The sequence below is a fragment of the Capronia epimyces genome, assembly GCF_000585565.1.
Source record: "Capronia epimyces CBS 606.96 chromosome Unknown aczIQ-supercont1.2, whole genome shotgun sequence".
NCBI lineage: Eukaryota > Fungi > Ascomycota > Eurotiomycetes > Chaetothyriales > Herpotrichiellaceae > Capronia > Capronia epimyces.
The window spans coordinates 2350772-2370768 of NW_006912905.1; the positions used below are offsets into that span (position 1 = coordinate 2350772).

The 19997-nt window shown below is 52.8% G+C and overlaps 5 protein-coding genes across 5 annotated transcripts; all 5 read left to right on the forward strand.

The window, feature by feature from the left end:
• Positions 1-292: 292 nt before the first annotated feature.
• Positions 293-3277, forward strand: A1O3_02657 (uncharacterized protein; the record flags this gene model as incomplete). Its single annotated transcript, XM_007732797.1, has 1 exon — positions 293-3277. One exon carries the CDS (start codon positions 293-295, stop codon positions 3275-3277), a length of 2985 nt encoding a protein of 994 aa, XP_007730987.1.
• Positions 3278-4335: 1058 nt separating this feature from the next.
• On the forward strand, positions 4336-6531 carry A1O3_02658 (imidazole glycerol phosphate synthase hisHF; the record flags this gene model as incomplete). The annotated part of the gene is made up of 3 exons (XM_007732798.1): positions 4336-4458; positions 4689-6215; positions 6439-6531. The coding sequence occupies 3 exons, from the start codon at positions 4336-4338 to the stop codon at positions 6529-6531; spliced, it is 1743 nt and encodes a 580-aa protein (XP_007730988.1).
• A 720-nt stretch (positions 6532-7251) lies between these two features.
• Positions 7252-11706, forward strand: A1O3_02659 (uncharacterized protein; the record flags this gene model as incomplete). Its single annotated transcript, XM_007732799.1, has 1 exon — positions 7252-11706. The coding sequence occupies one exon, from the start codon at positions 7252-7254 to the stop codon at positions 11704-11706; it is 4455 nt and encodes a 1484-aa protein (XP_007730989.1).
• Positions 11707-12917: 1211 nt separating this feature from the next.
• On the forward strand, positions 12918-14493 carry A1O3_02660 (uncharacterized protein; the record flags this gene model as incomplete). The annotated part of the gene is made up of 3 exons (XM_007732800.1): positions 12918-13490; positions 13540-14413; positions 14471-14493. 3 exons carry the CDS (start codon positions 12918-12920, stop codon positions 14491-14493), a joined length of 1470 nt encoding a protein of 489 aa, XP_007730990.1.
• Positions 14494-17373: 2880 nt separating this feature from the next.
• A1O3_02661 (uncharacterized protein) lies at positions 17374-19910 on the forward strand (the record flags this gene model as incomplete). Its single annotated transcript, XM_007732801.1, has 12 exons — positions 17374-17439; positions 17495-17522; positions 17577-17638; positions 17695-17885; positions 17955-18383; positions 18447-18498; positions 18570-18579; positions 18638-18767; positions 18884-19023; positions 19131-19244; positions 19396-19501; positions 19739-19910. The coding sequence occupies 12 exons, from the start codon at positions 17374-17376 to the stop codon at positions 19908-19910; spliced, it is 1500 nt and encodes a 499-aa protein (XP_007730991.1).
• Positions 19911-19997: the final 87 nt, after the last annotated feature.

The window sequence follows — 19997 nt, forward strand, 5'->3', positions numbered from 1 at the left end:
ATTCTGTGTTCTTGCAGGCTGGTCTTGTATGAACAAACTCAGACTCGATCTGGCTAGGTATGTGGCCCGACAAGGCGCTGTTTCAAGTGGTGCCGTAAGTTGACTAGCGCCCCTATTTCTTACAGCAGCGCTATCCTTGTTTGAAAAGAGACGCAAGCACTCTTACGGGCTGTCCGTTCGGCTGAACGCGAATGAGGACTGCTTATGCAGCCCCCTCTCTGATCTCCAGAGACATTCAAATCCCTGAACAAGTCGCTCTTGGGTGAGCAGCTGGCTGGAGCGACCATGAGCCATGACGATGATGGAAGAACACCATGACAACGTCGGTCGGTCCGAACCCCCCAAAACAGAATCGGAAAGCCTACCAAAGCCAACTCCGTCAACAACAACTACAACCCCACTCACAGCGTCCGCAGCGATAGACGCAACCCTCAGATTCTTCGCCAATGCGAGCAACGAGACTTTGGGAGCCTGCGCGATAGGCCTAGGTACCTCCACTTATCTTGTTCTTGGACGCGTTGGCCTCGTTCTGATCGGCGCGGTTGGGGGCATCGTCCTCCATGCCACTTGGGAAAGTCAGTACGGCGGAGAGTCCAACACAGAAAAGCGCGAGAGCAACCGCCGGAGAAAAGAGCTGGGGATAGAAGTGGCACACCGGGTTTTGGGATGGCGGGACAAGAATCGAAAAGATAAGGAAGACCAGGTAGTCGTCGACGAGGCTGAAGTTGAGGTCCAAGGGGCCTCTACGGCTTCGGACTATTCCGGGTTCGAGCCCGAGACAAGAGAGGCACTGGCAAGCTTGACAGACGCTGTTATACGAAACTATGTGACTTGGTGGTACAGTCCATTGCTTCCGAAAGACCGACACTTCCCTGCCAGTTGTAGCCAGACTTTGACGAGTTTCATTGTCTCCCTCTCAAACCATCTCTCACGGAAACGGCCGGCCGATCCTTTCCTGGATTTTCTCTCGAACTCGACCTCTATTGTGATCGTCTTCTTGAATGAATTGGGCAACGCATTGAAGGCTTCACAGTACCAGGATGCCGAGACAGCCATCAACACATACCTGCAGTTTCAACCAGAGAGCAATCTGGCCAACGTGCTGAGCAGAGACCAACAGACACGCAAACTCAACCTTGTGGCTGATGATATCCTCCAGAACTTTCTTGACTCAAAGTCTTACAATTGTCCTCCCGTCAGAACTTTTTTACGTGAGATCTTGGCAGGTCTCGTGCTCGAGACCACTGTCGACACTTGTTCCAAGCCGGAATGGATCAATGGGTGGATTGTCTACTTGTTGCAGGATGGAGAGCCAGAAATCATGAATGCAATCGATGCCGGAGTCGAAGACATGAGCGGGGCCATCTCGGATGCGAAGGCCGATGCCGTTTCCCAAAAAGGTCATATCAGACGAATCAGCAGAGCCGAAGAGGCAATGCAAGAAGCCATGCGAGAGGCGCAGAGACTCAACGAGATGATTGCGGAAGATGAAGCCAGGCGGAAACGCGGGTTGCTTCCGAGTGAGCTTGAGGAGACTGGATCTGTGGCCACAACGGACGCAGGATTGGCTACGCCTACCTCGTCGGATAGCGATCGGAACAGACATGGGGGCCCGTCCTTGGATTCCTCCCTGATATTTGACATTGATGGCAACGCAATCCATTCTGCGAATCCGAGTCCGAATAAAGAGTCCGCTTCCTTCACAAGCTTTGATCAGCTGCCAGAGTCTGTCCTAACACCACCACGGCCCGTGTTGAGTGCTCCGGCTCCTGTGGAGGCGATGGTCGCCGTTCCATTGACATTACATAACGCTTCCTTGACAATCATCGATCTTGGCGACGGTAACGACAAAGCTACCCTCAGGCAAAAGCCCAACAGCGAGTACTTGCTACAAATTGAGCCAGCTTCGCAGCGGTACCCTGGGTGGATGGTCACTCGGAGATATGCTGACTTTGAACCTCTCCATCAGACCATGACCACGATCGCTCGACTCTCGGGCGTTCCAGAGTTTGGACAGAGATATCCCGCCCTACCCAGCTGGAAGGGACAGACAAGTGCATCATTGTTGCAGAACTTAGAGGGTTATCTGCGGTTCTGCCTTAGGTTTGAACCGCTGGCGGAGACCGAGGTGATGAAGAAGTTCCTGGACAAGGAGACTGGCCTTCAGAAGGCGCCGGCACAAACCAAAAATGTCCTAGTCCAGGGCGGTGCTGCATTGGAGAATGTGGGTAAGAATTTCATCAACGTCCTCGGTCAGGGCGGGAAGAATATCGCTGGTGGTGGCAAGGCAGTGCTTGGAGGAGTCCAAGGTGTTTTTGGTGCCGTGGCGACCGGTGTTGCGGGTGGGCCGAAAAAATTGACGCCATCCCGTCCGTCGCAGCAACTGTCAAGGACGAATACAGCGTCAAGCACACCAAGCTTTCGCCAGAGTCAAGAGTTGCCCAGGCAGAGCACTGAGAGCTTCGATCTCAAGCCACCGCCTCTTCCAAGCAGACCTAACCAAAGTCCTTCGGTTCATGGACAGGAATCACGGACGTCATCCAGTATAGACGAAGCAGCCCGTCAGTCAGAGGAGATGATATCAATGCCGCCGCTTCCGAGTGTAATCTCTGATGATTATCAGCCGATCACGCTGCCGAAGCCCGAAACTCCTCCTCGACCTCGACAAGAGACGGTTGTAGCCATTCCATCAACCCCGGCTTTGGCAGTCAAGCTGGGAGGGACAGACACTCCCTCCTCGAGCGCCGCAAAACTACCACCTAGAAGAGCTAAAAATGACGTTCCGATTTCTGAAGAAGAGACCCGGATTTTGATTGAGTTGTTCTTTGCTGTTCTAACCGAACTATACTCGCTCTCTGGGGCATGGTCAATCCGATTGTCTCTCCTGGGAGCCGCCAGAACGTTCCTTCTGCGACCCAACAATCCTCAGTTGGAATTGATCCGGTCGCTACTCCAGGAGAGCCTGATTGTGGCGAATTTCTCCGACAAAGGCCGGGCAAGTCACATTAACAAGCTACGAGAAAACGTGTTGCCGACCGAGGAAGAGCGGGCCAAGTGGTCGAAGGAAATGACACCGGAAGAGAAGGAGAACCTCCGGGTGAAGGCGCGCAAGTTGCTAGTCGAGCGAGGTATGCCACAAGCTCTGACTAGCGTGATGGGCGCGGCTGCCAGTGGTGAGGCTCTAGGCAAGGTCTTCGATTGTCTTCAGCTCGAACCCGTGGCGAGAGGTCTGATATTTGCGCTGCTGCTACAGGCCATTCGAGCTGCCACGCAGTAGATGCGTGTCTTGTATATCTAGGATGACTTTCTGAGTACACGAGGTGAAATGTTCTGGAGGTTTGGGACTCTGAAATGTATAATAGGATGATAGACTTGGCCTGGGTTGGATGAAACTGGCTTTGAGGTTACGTTGTGTAGGAGGTCGGCGGGATGCATGGTTCATCACGTACCTAATGCTTAACAGCAACAATACGTTCTTTTTCAGTCTTGGACCGTCAGTCTGACGGCTACGTGGTCGTCGGGTCTCGCATTGTTCAGGTTGTAGGTATGAAGGAGGGCGACATTGGCCGTGGTGGGTTTGCAGCCAATCGGAAGGCTTAGGGTGGGTGTCAGAATTGAATGCGCTTTATCCGCTGTGCCCTATTTTAAATCTCTTATAACTTCAATAGCTTTTACTCAATATACTTTATCTTCACTATAGTGATAGCTCTAGACATTCTCTATAATATCCCCTAAGTATATATTCTAGGAAGAAACTTAGCGTTAGACAGAAAGTGTAGAAGTACTCCGTAGAAGGGTGCGAACGGATAAAGCGCATTCAATTTTGACACCCACCCTAAGGCCTAAGGCTAGGTGCCAAAATATATGGCGGGTTACAAGGCGGTCCTACCTATTACTATCTCTAGTCCGTAGATATCGAATTTATATAATAGGTATAGGAGGTTACTCGAGGAAGGCCGTAGAGTATATCTAGTGTCTTAGAAAGATAATTATCCGGTAGAGCTGGAGGTTTCCTAAATCCCATCGAAGTCGCACTTAGATAAACCGCCTTTAATTCTGGCACCCACCCTAAGCCTAAGGCGGTGAGTCATTGTCCAATGCGGCTTCAAAAACTCCAAATCAAAAAATTGTGGCAGCTGCTGTTTCACAGCCTCATCCCCAACGGATACAGCGACGAGCATACCTACAACGCAGGCGAACTACTGTGGCCAGCACAGCCCTACAGGGCATCCGATAATTCATCCACCAACATTGCGAATATGAACGTACCCTGAAGGAGCGAGTCTACGCCACTAACCTTCCGCGCTCGCCCATCGAGGTTTTCCACCCGCCGATATGCCCAAAGTCCACCTTGTTGATTACGTGGCGGGGAACATCCGATCCCTGGTCAACGCCATTGAGAAGTGCGGGTATGAAGTTGAATGGATCAGGAGTCCCGAGGATGTGAAGAATGCAGATGTAAGCTCGAGTTGGATTGTGATCGTTGTTCATTCGGAAGCAGAACGAGGCCTTCGGATCTTTTGAATTGGCGTGCTTCTGTGCTGTTGAAGAATAAGGACGGCCAGCTGCGTTGTATTCACCTGTCTTCGTTCCCCGACATTGTATACCTCAGCCTTCTCCTCCTCCTACTTGAACTCTTAGTTCCACAATTTTTCGTTTCGTCGCTTTCCCTGTCTGACAAAGTCCAGAAAATCATTCTACCAGGCGTCGGCCACTTCGGGCACTGTCTCAGCTCTCTATCGTCAGCGGGTTATCTCCCCGCCATCCACGAGCATATCGCCTCAGGCAAACCTTTCTTCGGCATCTGTGTGGGCCTGCAAGCACTCTTTACCGGCTCCGAAGAAGCTCCATCGGTGCCAGGGCTGGGGCTGATTCCGACGTCTCTCCGCCGCTTCAGTCCCAAGAACAACGATGGATCACGAAAGTCAGTACCATGCATAGGATGGAACGATGCTTCTACACTCCACCAGCAATCGCCATCTACTTCGTCCAGGGACCTTTCAGCGACTGGGAAAAGCTTTTATGGCCTCAATCCCACCAGTAAGTACTACTACGTACACAGCTACTTTGTCCCTTACACACCCGGGGAGTTGGAGAAGCAAGGCTGGACAGTCGCGACAGCCACGTACGGGGACCAGACGTATGTAGGGGCGGTCGGCCGGGGTAATGTTCTAGGCACACAATTCCACCCTGAGAAATCCGGTGCCGCCGGTCTGAGAGTAATCAAGGCCTTCCTTGAAGGCCGAGTATGGTCGGAATCTACAGCCACGGGGTCCTCACCAGTGGTGTCAGTATCAGAGGTCAATGACGCCCTCCCTACTCTGGACAACGGCGCCAACGGTCTGACACGGCGCATTATCGCGTGCCTGGATGTCCGAGCCAACGACTCCGGCGACCTGGTCGTCACCAAAGGCGACCAGTACGACGTGCGAGAGAAAGCCGCGGGCTCGCAGGTGCGCAACCTAGGTAAGCCGGTTGAGATGGCCAAGCGGTATTATACACAGGGCGCAGACGAGGTGACATTTCTCAACATCACGTCATTCCGCGACTGCCCTGTGGCGGATCTTCCTATGCTCGAGATCCTACGGCGCACTAGCGAGACGGTGTTTGTGCCGTTGACCATTGGCGGTGGGATCCGTGACATGGTGGACCCGGCGACGAACAAGGCCATCTCGGCGCTGGACGTGGCAAAGCTGTATTTTGCTAGCGGCGCCGACAAGGTGTCGATTGGCAGCGACGCCGTCCTCGCCGCAGAAGAGTACTATGCCTCGGGCAAGCGGCTGTCCGGCAAGACAGGGATCGAGACCATCTCGGCAGCGTATGGCGGGCAAGCCGTGGTCGTGAGCGTCGATCCGAAGCGTGTGTACGTCTCCTCGCCGTCCGAGACCGCGCACCACACCGTCCGCACCGCCGTCCCCGATGCCCAGGGCCGTGAGTTCGTCTGGTTCGCATGTACCATCAAGGGTGGTCGCGAAACCCGCGATCTTGACGTTGTTCAGCTTGTCACCGCCGTGGAGGCCATGGGCGCCGGCGAGATTTTGCTGAACGCCATTGACCGTGACGGCCAGAACAATGGATACGATCTCGAACTGATCGGCCTGGTCAAGAGCGCGGTCAGTGTGCCCGTCATTGCCAGCTCCGGTGCCGGAAACCCCTCTCATTTCGAGGAGGTGTTCAGAAAAACCGATGTGGATGCCGCTTTAGGGGCAGGAATGGTAAGTTCAAACGTCCCGCTCTTTGTGTACCTAATGCCCCTTTCATTTCCTCCTCTTCGAAGACCTCCATTCCGGTTTTCGACATATCATACATACCCGTTCTCTATCCGGTTTCTGCAACATCCTCTTTGTTGTTCAACTTCTCAATCTCCTGGTCGCCGTGCGAATTTCTTGCACAAAACTTCTCAGGCTGACGCTGACCCCTATCGTATTTCTGCTATAGTTCCACCGAGGTGAATACACTGTTGCCCAAGTAAAGGAGCACCTCGCCCGCGCTGGACTGCTCGTTCGACCCTTTGAGGAGTTCCAGCCATGAGAAGAAAAAATAGATAGAAGAGCGCAATAATAAAAGGCGAAATCAAGCAGTCTATCAACTGTTGAGTCATTCAACCAACGCGACTACAACCTGAAGCATATCATGTCTCGAGGGCTGCTCGTAATGATAGACGAAAGGCTGTGTAGCCTGGTGTCGAGTACTCCGTACAGCAGTGCTAGATTCAGCCAGCCCTTGCGCCCTGGGTTTGATCGGCCACAGGAGAGTCAAGACGAAGAAGCGAGGCAGTTGAGTGATAGACTCGCTAAGGCTGCGGTTCGGGGATTAAATGCCAACCTGTACTCCGTACTCCGTTCTGCGCTACGGTTCCTTATGCTTCGCCGTGGCAACTTTGTATGACTTGTCGGCGCGTCTTGTTCAAGCAGCGGGAGTCGCGCAAAAAGATTCCAGGGCTTGTAACAACTATACTGCCTGCCAAACAATACCAATCTGTCTTCCAAACCGCCCACCACACACCACCCTTTCTAGTCGCCTAGACCGCAGACGGCTATTCCCCGATGCTCAGCTCTCAAGATTGCTGACCACAAGCGTGCACCCTCTCTCTGGAGGCCAACGGCACTCCCTCGTCGCTCCTTTACCTTTTCCACACCCACGCGTGCCCTGTCAAACCCGCATGTCTCGTTCAGTAGCTCCCCCGTCGATGTGAGAAGATCGATTTCAACTGAGCTACCAAGGTTGAGGATGGCATTCAGCTTCTCAAATATGGCGTCCAGCGCCTCGGGGTTCGGCTTAGGGGCAAATGCGACGCAGGGTGTCAGTGTGAAGGATGGGCCGGAATTACGAGAGATCCAGACAAACGAGTTGGGGTTCGCTGCGCTCAATGGCGAGGCAAAAGTTCGACTTCTCCCTACCCCCTGGCCTTCAGATGCCTTGCCTCCTCCCTCCTCTTCCCTTCTCGCCATCGCATCAGCCAAAGGGCTCCTAGCAGCTGCCGGTCCGGACGCTCTTTACATCACCTCTACAGCCAAAATCAGAGACTCCTTCCGCTCGTCAGCACCATCAGCTGACGAAACCGTTCGACCCTTCACACCTGAGATCAAGATTGCAGTGCCTCGGATAACTCACCTTGCCTTCTCCGCTGACGAAAGTGTCTTGGTCGTGGCTGCGGAAACAGGAGGAGAGATTCTGGCATTTCCGGTTGACAAGATCCAGCAGGGCCAGCTGGAGCCCGCTGTACGAATATCCACGAACGGGCAGAGTCTGCGAGCATTAGTACCGAATCCAGCGCCTGAGTCTGCCGAGTTTTTTGCCATTATCACTGGAAACGGGGATCTGATGATCCTGGATTTAAAGGCAGGGAGCATGGTCTCTGGGATCAATGGTACCGTTCTTAAGAGTGGAGCAAGCTGTCTATCATGGAGCAACAAAGGCAAACAACTCGTTGCTGGCATGGCGGATGGGACTGCCATTCAGATGAAGCCAGATGGCACCGTTGTTGCGCAGATCCCAAAGTCGACTTCTGTTGCAAGTGAAGTACATGTTTCCGGGATTTCCTGGCTCGAGAACGATATATTCTTCATCATCTACACGCCAAATGATACTGGTAATGGTATTCTGCCTTCCGAATATTACGTCGTCAACCGGGAACCGAAACCAACAGTTTACATCTTTCAGAGGCTACCCGAAGTTCTGCCACCATTCGGGGTCGAACGACTACCATCCTCGCATTTCATATCAAGACTTAGAAAATTTCCTCCACACGTGCAGGATTTGTTGGTTGTCACGGCCACAACATCCACGGATGTCGGTCTCATCTCGAAGACGCAAACGCCGTTGTCGAGGGAGGATCCGGTGACTTCGACGTTCACGTTCACCACAATCGAGGACGACACTCGACGGGCCCAGCTTCCCCTTTCGTCGGAAATGCAAGACACCTCTCCCATTGGTATGTCGCTAGATTTATCAAGTACTGAGAAGGTCCCAAATCCAATTCCGGCGGATGCGGAGCTACTGGAGACTGCAGGGCCTGTCCCTGGCCTTGTGATATTGAACAGCGAAGGTGTCCTGGTAGCCTGGTGGATTATCTACAATGACTCTATTCGCGAAAAGACGACATATCCCGGCCTAAGATCCGTGCAAGCCGCAACAGAACTTCCAACACTACCCTCTGAGTCTCAGTCACCGTCTCCTGCACCTTCTACCAGCGCGTTCGGTCAAACCAGCAGTGTCAGTCCTTTTGCGAAGCCTACAATGTCTGGTTTTGGAGCCCCTAGTAACAAACCCTTTGGAACTTCTTCCACTACTGCTGACAAGCCATCTTGGGCTACTGCTGGCTTCGGTTCTACTATGAGCACGTCGGCAGAGGGCTCAGCTTTCGGAAAGCCGGCTTTTGGCTCGTCAACTCCTATCAGTAGCCGAGCGACCACAGCTTTCGGCTCGACCAGCGCTCTCGGAAGTCGACCTACACCTTTCGGACAGCCCTCCACGATTGGCTCACAGCCCGCTTTTGGACAACCGTCTCCGTTTGGGACCGCCTCAACTTCCAGCCCTTTCGCAACTGCAGCGGGTGGCTCAAGCAACTCTGGCTTTGCCTCCTTTTCCAAGGAAGGTGGATTTTCCTCGTTTGCAGGAAGCAAGGCAGGCCAATCCACTCAGAGCCCCTTCGCCGCAGCCTCTGGGACGAGCATTTTTGGACAGCCATCTGGCAGCACTTTTGGCAAGGACAAGGCTAGTGCCTCCCCGTTTGCGTCAGCCAAACCCACCGGTGGACAAAGCATTTTTGGCAGCAATGATTCATTCAAACTACCATCATCATTTCAGAGCGATGGCAGTGCGAAAGAAGACTTAACCGCACCCAACGAACCCGGTGGTTTTGGTTTCGGTGGCTCTTTAGATGACATGTTGGGCGAACCGCAGAAAACCCTCTCGCCGACCCATGACAAGGAAGCCGAAATGGACGAGAGCCAGGTCGGTGAAGCCGATTCCGATAAAGCTCAGAATGCTCCCCCCTTCCAAGGGATTGCATCACAGAATGCGCCCAAAATTCCGCAGACCCTCGTAACTCCTCCTTCGACGTGGACTCAATCCAAAGCTACTCCTGCCCCACCTGTTTCGAACTTATTTGGTCAATCGTCCACAACTCCACAGCCTCAAACAACTACACCTGGGTGGTCGTTCGGTGGTGTGGCCTCTACCACTCCTAAGGAGACCCCTGATCCTTCGCACATGGCCCTATTTGGTACCAAAACAGCCAAAGATGAGACTCCCGCAGCGGTGCACAAGAGTGAACCAGCTAGCACTTTTGGAACCCTTCCCGAAACATCGAAGATCAAGGAAGAGCCTCCCAGTGACACCGAGTCTGTTGATCTGAACAATATTCCAGAGGCGCCTCTTCCCCCCGATCCGGTCAGCAAACCACGATACTCGTCTGCGGATACCCCAGCCTCACCTACTGTATCGAGGAGCCCTCTAGACGACGCACCCCTACCCCCAGACTTCCTTCCTACGCCCAAAGCAAGTCATGACGAAGAGCCGCTTCAACAGCTCCCCAGTGAAGATGAGGTTGAGCCGGAAGAGGACGAGGAGGATGAATTCAGTTCAGATGTTGACGACAGCGGCGAAGAAGTCACAGGAGACATAACCGAAGGGGGAGACGCCACGGAAGATCAGCATGAAGATCTGCAAACTTCTCCCGAAAGCTCATTCAAGAGTGGCGACAGAAGTACGGAAACGAGCCCGACAGGCGGCCTCTTCACGAAAATATCCTCAACGGCTATCTCACAAAAGCCATCCCGACCATTGTTCGGTGAAGTTGGCACAGGACCTGTCTTTGCTCCTCCGAAGCCACACGAAAGCCCGCGATCACCAAGTCCAGTAAGAAATGTCCCTGCAGAACGCCTCCGACTAGATGCATCTAGATCCGTCAGTGCGCCAGCGAATCCTCGGTCCATCGTCGATCAACGAAAAGCGGAGTATCAAACGTCTTCGCTAGCTGCCCAGGCAGCTAGGACAAGAGAAGAAGAAGCCTTGAAAGAGAAAGCTCGACGAGAAGCGGTCGCTCGGCAGAAGGCTGAGGCAGAAGCCAAGCAGCTCGAGCCACTCGAGGATGACGAAGACGAGCTTCTCCGCCAGGAACTCGAGCGGCCTGTCTCACCCACCCAGTCGCTAGACGACTTCATCACCTATCAGCCCAGGCCGGCAGAAGAGACCAAGAAGACTGGAATACCTGCCCAGATTGAAAGACTCTACGCGGACATCAATTCCATGGTCTACACACTAGGGATCAATTGCCGCTCCCTGTCGGCATTTATGCGGTATCAACAACCTGAAGCGACCAATCAATCATGGCCATCGGTGCTCAGATCGGAGACACCAATGGATGCCCTCAACGATGAGTGGTTTTTAAGCGACATTGCGAGATTGCATGAAGGTCAATCTGTTCTCTCCGAATTGCTCGCCGAGAGCAACGTTGAAGACTTTGGCGAGAAGGTCCAACAATGCCAGACTCTTCTTGGCTGTGATCTATTCGAGCTGAGGACAAAACTTACGTCCATCCGGAAAACAGTTAACGCCCTAGCTGCAAAAGACGGTATCATCACAGCTCCGCTTTCCGCCGAACAGTCATCGATCCAGCATGACCTCCGCAAGACTTATAACTTGGTTCAGACCAAGCTTATAGAGATCGAAGACGCCATTTCGGTTCTACGGGCCAAAATAGTCCAGTCCACGCCTGCGACTACGTCTGGTCGACGGTCCAGCATTCTTGGTAGAACATCCTCGCAGAAGAAGCCTACTGTGGAAGCGGTAACAAAGACAGTGGCAAAGATGATGTCAATGGCCGAGCAAAAGAGTGCAGATATCGATGTTCTGGAGGCGAAACTGAAGCGGATGGATCTTTCCTTGGCGTCGTCGACACTTAGCAATGGCAACCCGTCGAATGAACAGTCAGCCATTGTGACCCCGCATCGATTGAGAAACTCATTAAATGGTGCAACCCCTGGAAGTACTCGAAGTATCTACCACACCCCCGACTCCAAATTCAGCAGCAGTACGAGGTCGAAAACAAGCTTCAGAGCTAGCCAAAGTGGCGGCCTGGGACTCTTGTCGACCGAGGACAAGGAACGGTGGCGAGCACAGGCACGTCGTCGCAAGGAAGCTGCAAGTGTATTGAGGGACGTTTTGGAGGACAAACGCAAGGGTGCAGCAACCAAGAAATGAGGGTAGTGCAAGGATCCCAAGACGACTCACCGTTGACCCGGGAATGATTGAATGTGCCGAGTTGGAAAAGCGAGGCCCGCCACCCATTTTGATGGGAAAATGTATCAGCTAAATGTGAACGAATGAAACAAAGCTAAACACAGGATTGGACACCAAAGCTGCCCTAGGGATATATGACCTTCTCCTTGCTTGCAGCAATGCATACGAAGGTTATTATTAGATACTGCTAGGACTAGCAGTAGGTACATAGAAGTATCCGTACCACTGACTGTCCGTACATACTCTACGGAGCAAGACCGAGCCATATCACGTGGCCGACAGGTAGAGAGGCGAGCTGTCTTGCACGTTCTATTAGTACTAGTACTAGTACTAATTAGTCGACCCGCCAATCGGCACACCTTTTGCTTCTACTAAACAAAGTGCCATTTGGGGCTTGCTGCTTGACCGTCGAAAATCTCCTCCCGTCCACCTCCTCTTTCGGCCAGATTGAGTTCGAGTGCGACCGACGGCAGAAGCTTTGACTGCATCTTGATCCAGGTGGCATCAACCGTCTGGCGCCTGCTCCTTGACTGCTTCTGAACTCCTTTTGAGGATCGCCGTTTTCTTCAACGCTTGTTTCCACCTCACCGTCCCACCTGACAAACCGTGCAGGTTTGACTCCCATCTCGCAGACACCCTCGCTACCTCTCGTCGCGTCCGTACGGCTGTCAAACTACTCAACTCCCTTTTCCTCCACATCGATTCTACCGCTACAAACCTCTAGTCAATCTCGCGCCAACACCTTTCTTCCTCTCCTTCCTCCTTCATCGACGTTGGTCGTTTGAGTTAAGTACTGGTTCGCCCTTGGCCTGCTGGGATCGAGAATTGGGTTCATCTTCGAGGCGTTGCTTTACTCAACTTCACCTCTTCCTCATCCTACGACTCCTCCGTTGACCATTTCACACCTCCGCTCACAAACCTCACCTCCTTTCCTGACTCTTCGGCATCTGCAGAGCATCCAGCTTGTCTCAATCCCGCCACGCAACCCCAGCACGAATCTCTCAAGCATCCTCTCTCACCGTCTCCCTCCGTTTGACACTCTCGAATCCCTCTCTGCACCAGCAAGTTTTCCTTCGACACCCTGGTGTACATAAAAATCTATTGGGAGAACAATAATAAAGATTTTGGCCCCATAACATCTTTGTGGGTGATTTCCTCAAGTCACACGCGACATGTCCGCATCACCCACCTCCAACATCGCAATGTCTTCGGCAAAACGACCCTTGGAAGATCCTTCGTCACCCTCCGCTCCCACTGACCTGCCAGATGCCAAACGTCCAGCCCTTGACAAGCTTGTCAAAGAAGACACCACCGTCCAGGACTCGGCACCCGCCGACACTCTCTCAGCGGAGACTGCAAAGACTGTCGAAGAGCCGGATTTGCCTGCTCCCGTGACCAACGGAAATGCAGACGCACATCCCGAAGTCGCCGCATCCTCAGGAACCAACGGTACTGCAGCGGCATCACTCCCAGAGGCTCAAGTACCTTCGCTTCCGAACATTGTTCCACAGAATGAGCGATCATCATCTGGCGCTCCGTCAGTGCCCTCACAGGACGAGACCAACTGGATCCATATTCGTGCTGTTATTTCAAGCGCCGAAGCCGCAACTTGCATCGGCAAAGGTGGCGAAAACGTAACCCAGATTCGAAAACTCTCTGGGGCAAAATGTACCGTCAGTGACTATGCGCGTGGTGCGGTGGAGCGAATTCTGACCGTGAGCGGGTCCCAAGAGGCAGTCTCCAAGGTATGTGCTGTTCTTTCTCGCCTCAGGCAGGTGATACTGACATGAACAGGCCTTCGGTCTCATTATTCGTACTCTCAACAATGAACCTATCGACGCCCCCTCTACTGCCCAGTCCAAGACTTACCCCCTCCGCTTGCTGATCCCCCATATTTTGATTGGTTCCATCATAGGAAAGTCCGGCGTTCGCATCCGAGAGATACAGGAAGCGTCCGGGGCTCGTCTCAATGCCTCGGATTCCTGCTTGCCTCTTTCCACCGAGCGTTCATTGGTGGTCTTGGGGGTTGCTGATGCAGTGCACATCGCCACGTATTACGTTGCTGTCACACTGGTTGAGCAGCTTACGGAGCGATTCGGCGGTCCGGCTGCGTCTGCTTATGCCACGAGGAGTGGAGGTCCGGCAGGAGTGATCCCGGGTGGTATGCAAGTAGTGCCATACGTTCCTCAACCTGCCGGAGGCCAATATGGCCACCCAGACACCTACAAGAGGCACAATACCCTCCCCCCTCAGCGCGTCCCCGCCCAGCCTTACGGTGCGCCTCAACTACCCGGTCCCGCTCAGCAACCTTACGCTCCATACGCCCAACCTTACGCGGCAACACCTCGTACTCCAAGCTACGGAGCAGTCCCTCCACAACCGGGGCCGTATGGTCAAGTGCCACCCCAGCCTGGTCCGCATGGGCAACCCGCACAGCCGGCTCATGGGATGCCTGGACAACCCATAACCCAGCAAATTTTCATTCCGAACGATATGGTCGGCGCCATTATCGGCAAAGGTGGCGCTAAGATCAATGAAATTCGTCATCTCAGTGGCAGCGTTATTAAGATCAATGAGCCGCAAGACAACAGCAACGAGCGACTGGTCACCATTACTGGAACCCAAGAATGCAATCAAATGGCCCTGTACATGCTGTATTCGAGACTGGGTAAGTCTGAAGCAATCTTGTGAGAAATTAGTAATGCGCGCTAATCATGTTACACAGAGAGTGAGAAGCATCGAGTCTAGACTCGGCGTTACCTAGGGACGTATGCGCTGGACAATGATGGATTTTCTGCGGTCGGTTCAGAGAATGATTCAAACTGACCTGGCCGAGGTTGACCTTAGGGAGAGTCTCGTGCAACAGGGTGGTGGCATGTCAGTATGAGACCGCAGAACTTGAGGAGTGCTCCAAATATCTGGAGCCACGGAACTTTACCTCTGGAGTAGGGAATCTGCAAAGAGTGTGCGGCAGCCCTGATGGTATCAACCTGCCTCACATGCCAAACGAGGGGACGGTGCGTAGTTATTGAGAGCTGAGGCTCGAAGAATGTTTCAGCAGTTAGCAGTCGAATCCTGTCACGCCCCAGGCCAGGAGATTAGGTATTCTTCCGGTCTCTGGGATTGACAAATGATGCTGGTAGTATCCTAGAGTTCCAAATTTCTCGATCTATCATGCATCCCACTGTGGCATTGCTTTCTTTTGGTGACGAGATTTGCAGTAGAACTGCATCTGTTCCAGCGCATTTTACCTGGTAGAGAGTCGCAGCCACTGCGTAGTATAGTACTAATACCCCTGTACTTGGCAGCCTTGACACTCTGTGGCTTCCCTGTCATTCATGACAATCCCCTAAATACCCATATTACCTAGGTAGGTGATGGGAAAAAGATGTGACTCTTGTCAACAGGCATCCAGTCTCGAATCATGACAATAGAAGGCGACTTTGATTTACGCCCCTTGTTGAACTTAGTTGTCAATGTCATATGACACGGCACGTGGCTGGCTCAGGGAGTCCGCCCTCCCTCTCGACATACCTGGCACCTACCTGGCTTCCTTCTTGTCAGAGATAGCCAACCCCATACAGATACAATTGATGCTACCATACAGCTATCAGGGCTCTTTCTTGTGTTGCTTACTTACAACAATCTGGTAGAGGCGAGCCGTTGACTTCGTATTGCACGAACTCAGATCCATTCTATCTCCTCCTACACCTCCTACCTAAGCCTACAAGCCCGCAGTTGGTCTTAACTCTTCCTTCTCCTACCGATCTGCCAGCTACTACTTCTCCTACCATATAATTCCTTAAGTCCAGAGCTTGAGATCGATCGCCGGATGATAACCGGTACTTAAACTATTGCTTCCGCACCGATTTGCTATCCAGCACCTTCTTGTTTTGAATAGCTCCAAGCTTCCAAGTTTATAGGAAGAACGTCATCTTCTCTTTTTTTCCTCCTCCTCTTATTCTTACACCGATCTAACAACCTTCATTCTTATCAACGACCTTAACCGGTGTTGCACGAATTTAGACCCGCTCTGCTACCTCTACTAACGTCCTACCTGAGTGGATTCAAGAGCCTCGAATTTAGAGATTCTCGAAATTTGAAGAGACCGACGAGGCCGCCGAATTTAAGCAGTCCACTGGGAAATAAGCTACTGACGACGTTCATACATTCCTAAAGGAACGGGCCAAATGGACACAGATGGTTTCCTATACGCGGAAGTGGTCAGGGCAATTGAAGGTGGCGATGGAGAAGAAGCAAAGGCTGTCAAAGGAGGTGTCAGATCTCCACGATAAGGCCCTCGCATCCCCAGACCTTTTTATTCATATTTGATGACAATTTTAGACCGGAAAGCAAGCTCGTGCAACGGCTAGCAGAAGAGGATGAGCATAAGGATGATGCGATATAGGCTCCGCAAATGGACCCAAACCCGTGCAGGACGTTCCGACACGCTTGGTACAATCGGCGTACAAACCGAACGACAACCGTGTGAGCATCTGGACCGAGAGCTACGGGGGCCACTATAGCCTAGGCTTCGCTGGGTTCTTTCAAGAGCAGAACGAAAAAACCGCCAATGGCTCCTGGAGCGATGCGGGCGAGACATTTGAAATTCACCTGGACATGCTCGGCATCATCAAAGGCTGTATCGATATGCTCACCCAAGAACCCAGCTACCTAGGTACCCTCAGATAGCATACGACAACACGTCTCCGGGATCCAGGCAATCAATCGCACCACTAATCAATGGGGACTTCAGACCACTAGGTCGCTTTGATGATGGTGGTCGATATGGACTGGCCCCGGGTCTTCTGTCGTCGCGTGCAGTCTGTACGTACGTACATGTATATGGCATATGCTGTACACCTTACTCCATACCAGGTACCTAGCTACCTAGTATATAGGTGATAGGGAGACGTCCCCTGTCCTTCCTTCCGCTCTCAGACATCGGGCTCGGCCCGGTCTCCACTGGCCTGCCTTCGGAGTCGCACCGAGATATCAGATGATGGATGATTAGTGCCACTACCACTACCTCATTCTCCAGCCTCACCCCCATCTTCACCCCCATTTCCTCTCCCTCATCCCCCGTCCCCCACACCTCCAGACAAACGTCCCCAGTGAAACAAGATATCAGATTGGAGAATCAAGTACCTACCTAGAGCAAGACAGTGGCTCCAATTTCCTCATCGCTTTGAAATGCCGGCTTTTGCCTCCGGATGACTGACCTGTGTCATGCAAGGCAGAAGGCACAGTCCCAAGCGATGCTCCCCTGTCCCCTCGCTGCTGGTTGCTGGGTGGATTCCGCCGTGATCACCTGAGGATCTTCATTTCCTGACCTCGCTGGCCATTGTCCCGAACCATGGGAGTATGGAGGATGGACACGTTCCCCTATCCTCCCACCAGCTCCTTCATACTATGACACGAGGCATGGCAGGCAGCCTAAGCCCTCGCCGATCCAGCCGAGAGGTGGTCAATCCTGCCCACTGATTCTATATCTGGCCATGGGCTCCTCGGGTGAGGGCCTGCTGGTCTGGTCCCTCATGTTCTGGTTGTGACCTTCCCATCAACAAGCAGCATACGACGCTCTACATCTCTGAACTGAGTATCTTCACGACGAGGTCAGGACTTACAATGGCGGGCACAGCATGGTATTCCCTGGGCGTGGCGTTCTTCGCCGCTATCGGCACATTTCTATACGTACGATCATCTTTTGCCTTTACTCAATGACAAGAGACTGACACCAAATTACCAGGGGTTCGACAGCGGGATCGCAACCAGCAGTTAGTCAAGGGAAGAAAAGAAGTCTAGACAGGCCGGACTGATCAGATCTTTAGCCATCGCTCACCAGAGCTGGATCAACTACATGAAGGAGCCTTCGAAGGGATTGACTGGCGCAGTAAGCCTGGCTCCGCAGACGTGCCCCAGGGCGACTTGCTTACACCAGGACAAAAGGTCGTTTCCGTCTACATTGCTGGCGAGGCTTGCGGGGCATTGACCCAGACATTGGTCGCTGACAAACTCGGCCGCCTGCGCTTCATGCAGGTGCTGTGTGTTATTGTCACGGCAGGCACTGTCATTCAGACCGCTTCTCAGAACATCGGCATGTTTCTTGCTGGTCGCGCGCTTGCTGGCTATGCTGTTGGGTATGCGCATTTGATATCTGCCCTCTTTGAAAGTAATCTGTTGCAAATGCTGACCACGGCCGCATCCAGTGGCATGGTCTCAACTGTTCCCGTCTACCTCAGCGAGATTTCTGCCCCTCACAACCGTGGCCTCATAGGAGGTGTTTCGGGCTGTGGCATCTCCTTGGGCACCATGGTTTCGAATTGGGTTGGCGCCGCCTGTTCGTATGCGCCTTATGGTCCCACTCAATGGCGGCTGCCTCTCGGTGTCCAAATACCTTGGGGTATCATGCTGTTCATTGGCCTTCTCACCTTCATGCCGCACTCTCCTCGTGAGTTGGTCCGCAATGGCAAGATTGACGAGGCACGTCGCCAGTTTATGCGGATCCGCCGGGATCTCAACCCTTCCCAGCTAAACGAGGAGTTCACCCTCATGCGTCGGCAAATCGAATTTGAAATGCAGCGAGAGATCAAATCACTGAAAGAGGTGTTCCAGCTGTTCAGACACCGTGTTCTAGTGTATGTGTGGTATTTCCATTGTTACTTGCTCTTGCGTTGACGCTGACCTCTGTTCTATACCAGGTCGATTGGTGTCCAAACTATGACCAGTCTCACAGGCGTCAATGTCATTCAGGTAAGCAAGCCTCTCTCCTTAAACATCGCACGGTTTTGTGGTCAAGCTCTCGAAACTGACGGCTTCTATAGTACTACCAAAGTAGGTCCAAATATTCCGTGGATGGCTTCAGTCTCCCTATTCCTGACCACGCTCGCAGCCATCCTTTTCAAATCCTTGGGGATCAATAGCCACATGATCCTCATTCTCGCCTCGGTCTACGGCACCATTGCTTTTCTCTCCAACGCCCTCACCACCAGATTTCTCACTGACCAGTGGGGTCGTCGAAAGTATGTTACAGCACACTCGAATTGGTCTTCCACGCTGGACTACGCCAATGTTGATTTGGTTCTGCCAAACAGGATTGGCATATTTTTGGACAAATGCTTACATTACGTCGGTACAGGATGATCCTCGCTGGTCTCATGGGCATTATTGTCATTGAGATCTATGCTGCCGTCATGCAGCGCGAATTCCAGAACAGCAACAACCAAGTCGGCAAGGGCTTCGCCGTCCTGGGAATTTATCTCTTCGTAACCACATATTGTGAGTTGTGTCCACCATGCTCTCGTGCCGGGTATCGGCCCCGCGGTGTTGTCCCAAGCGCGCAAGGACGAAGCAGAGATGGCATGCTAATTCATCGTGTCTTACAGACGGCATGCTCAACAGCACAACCTGGCTTTATGGCGCCGAAGTCCTGCCCATCGCCCTGCGGTCCAAAGTCATGGGTCTTGCTTCGGCGTCGCATTTCATCGTCAACGTCGCACGTAAGCACATGTATCCTTCCCACACGCACGTCGTGTCCTCCCCTTTTTTTTGTTTTCCCATCCACAGATGTTCCTGCAGAATACATCATATCAGCGGAGCATGCTGGATGTGTTGCAATGACCAAAGCTAATGTGCCGTGATTGCAATCAGTCACCGAAGCCGGCCCCAGCGCTTTCGCCAACATCCACGAGAACTATTACTATGTCTTCGTCGCATGTTCTGCCTTCTTCCTGGTCATTGCCTACTTCTACTTCCCGTAAGTCCCCTACAACTGGATGGCTAGTCACTTTCTTTTTGCCTGCCTGATTTGCGTCTTCGTTTTTGCCTTTCCGCTATTAGTACGTCAGGGACGTTTCTATTTTATTTGCGTCTGGTCTGGTCTGGTCTGGTCTTTTTCTTTCTTCTTTTTTTTTTGTTCTGTTCTGTTCTTTTCTGTTTGCCACTCGCCCTCCAAACCGTGCGTGCTACGCTGACGCAGTCAAACTCTGTGCAGGGAGACGAAACAACGGTCACTGGAAGAGATCGCCGCCGACTTCGGCGACAAGATCGTCCTGATCGACGAGATCGATCTGGCCGTCGAGGAGATCAGGATGGAAGAAAAGGTCGGGGACATGCAGGTCGAGATTGCCCCTCCGGCCCCTGGCATTGCGCAGTCCAAAGTCTGAACGACCGGGACCGGGACCGGGACCTCGAGCGAGCCTACGCGAGATCAAAGTGAGTGTAGGCCTGGGCCTGGGCCGTAATGCATACAT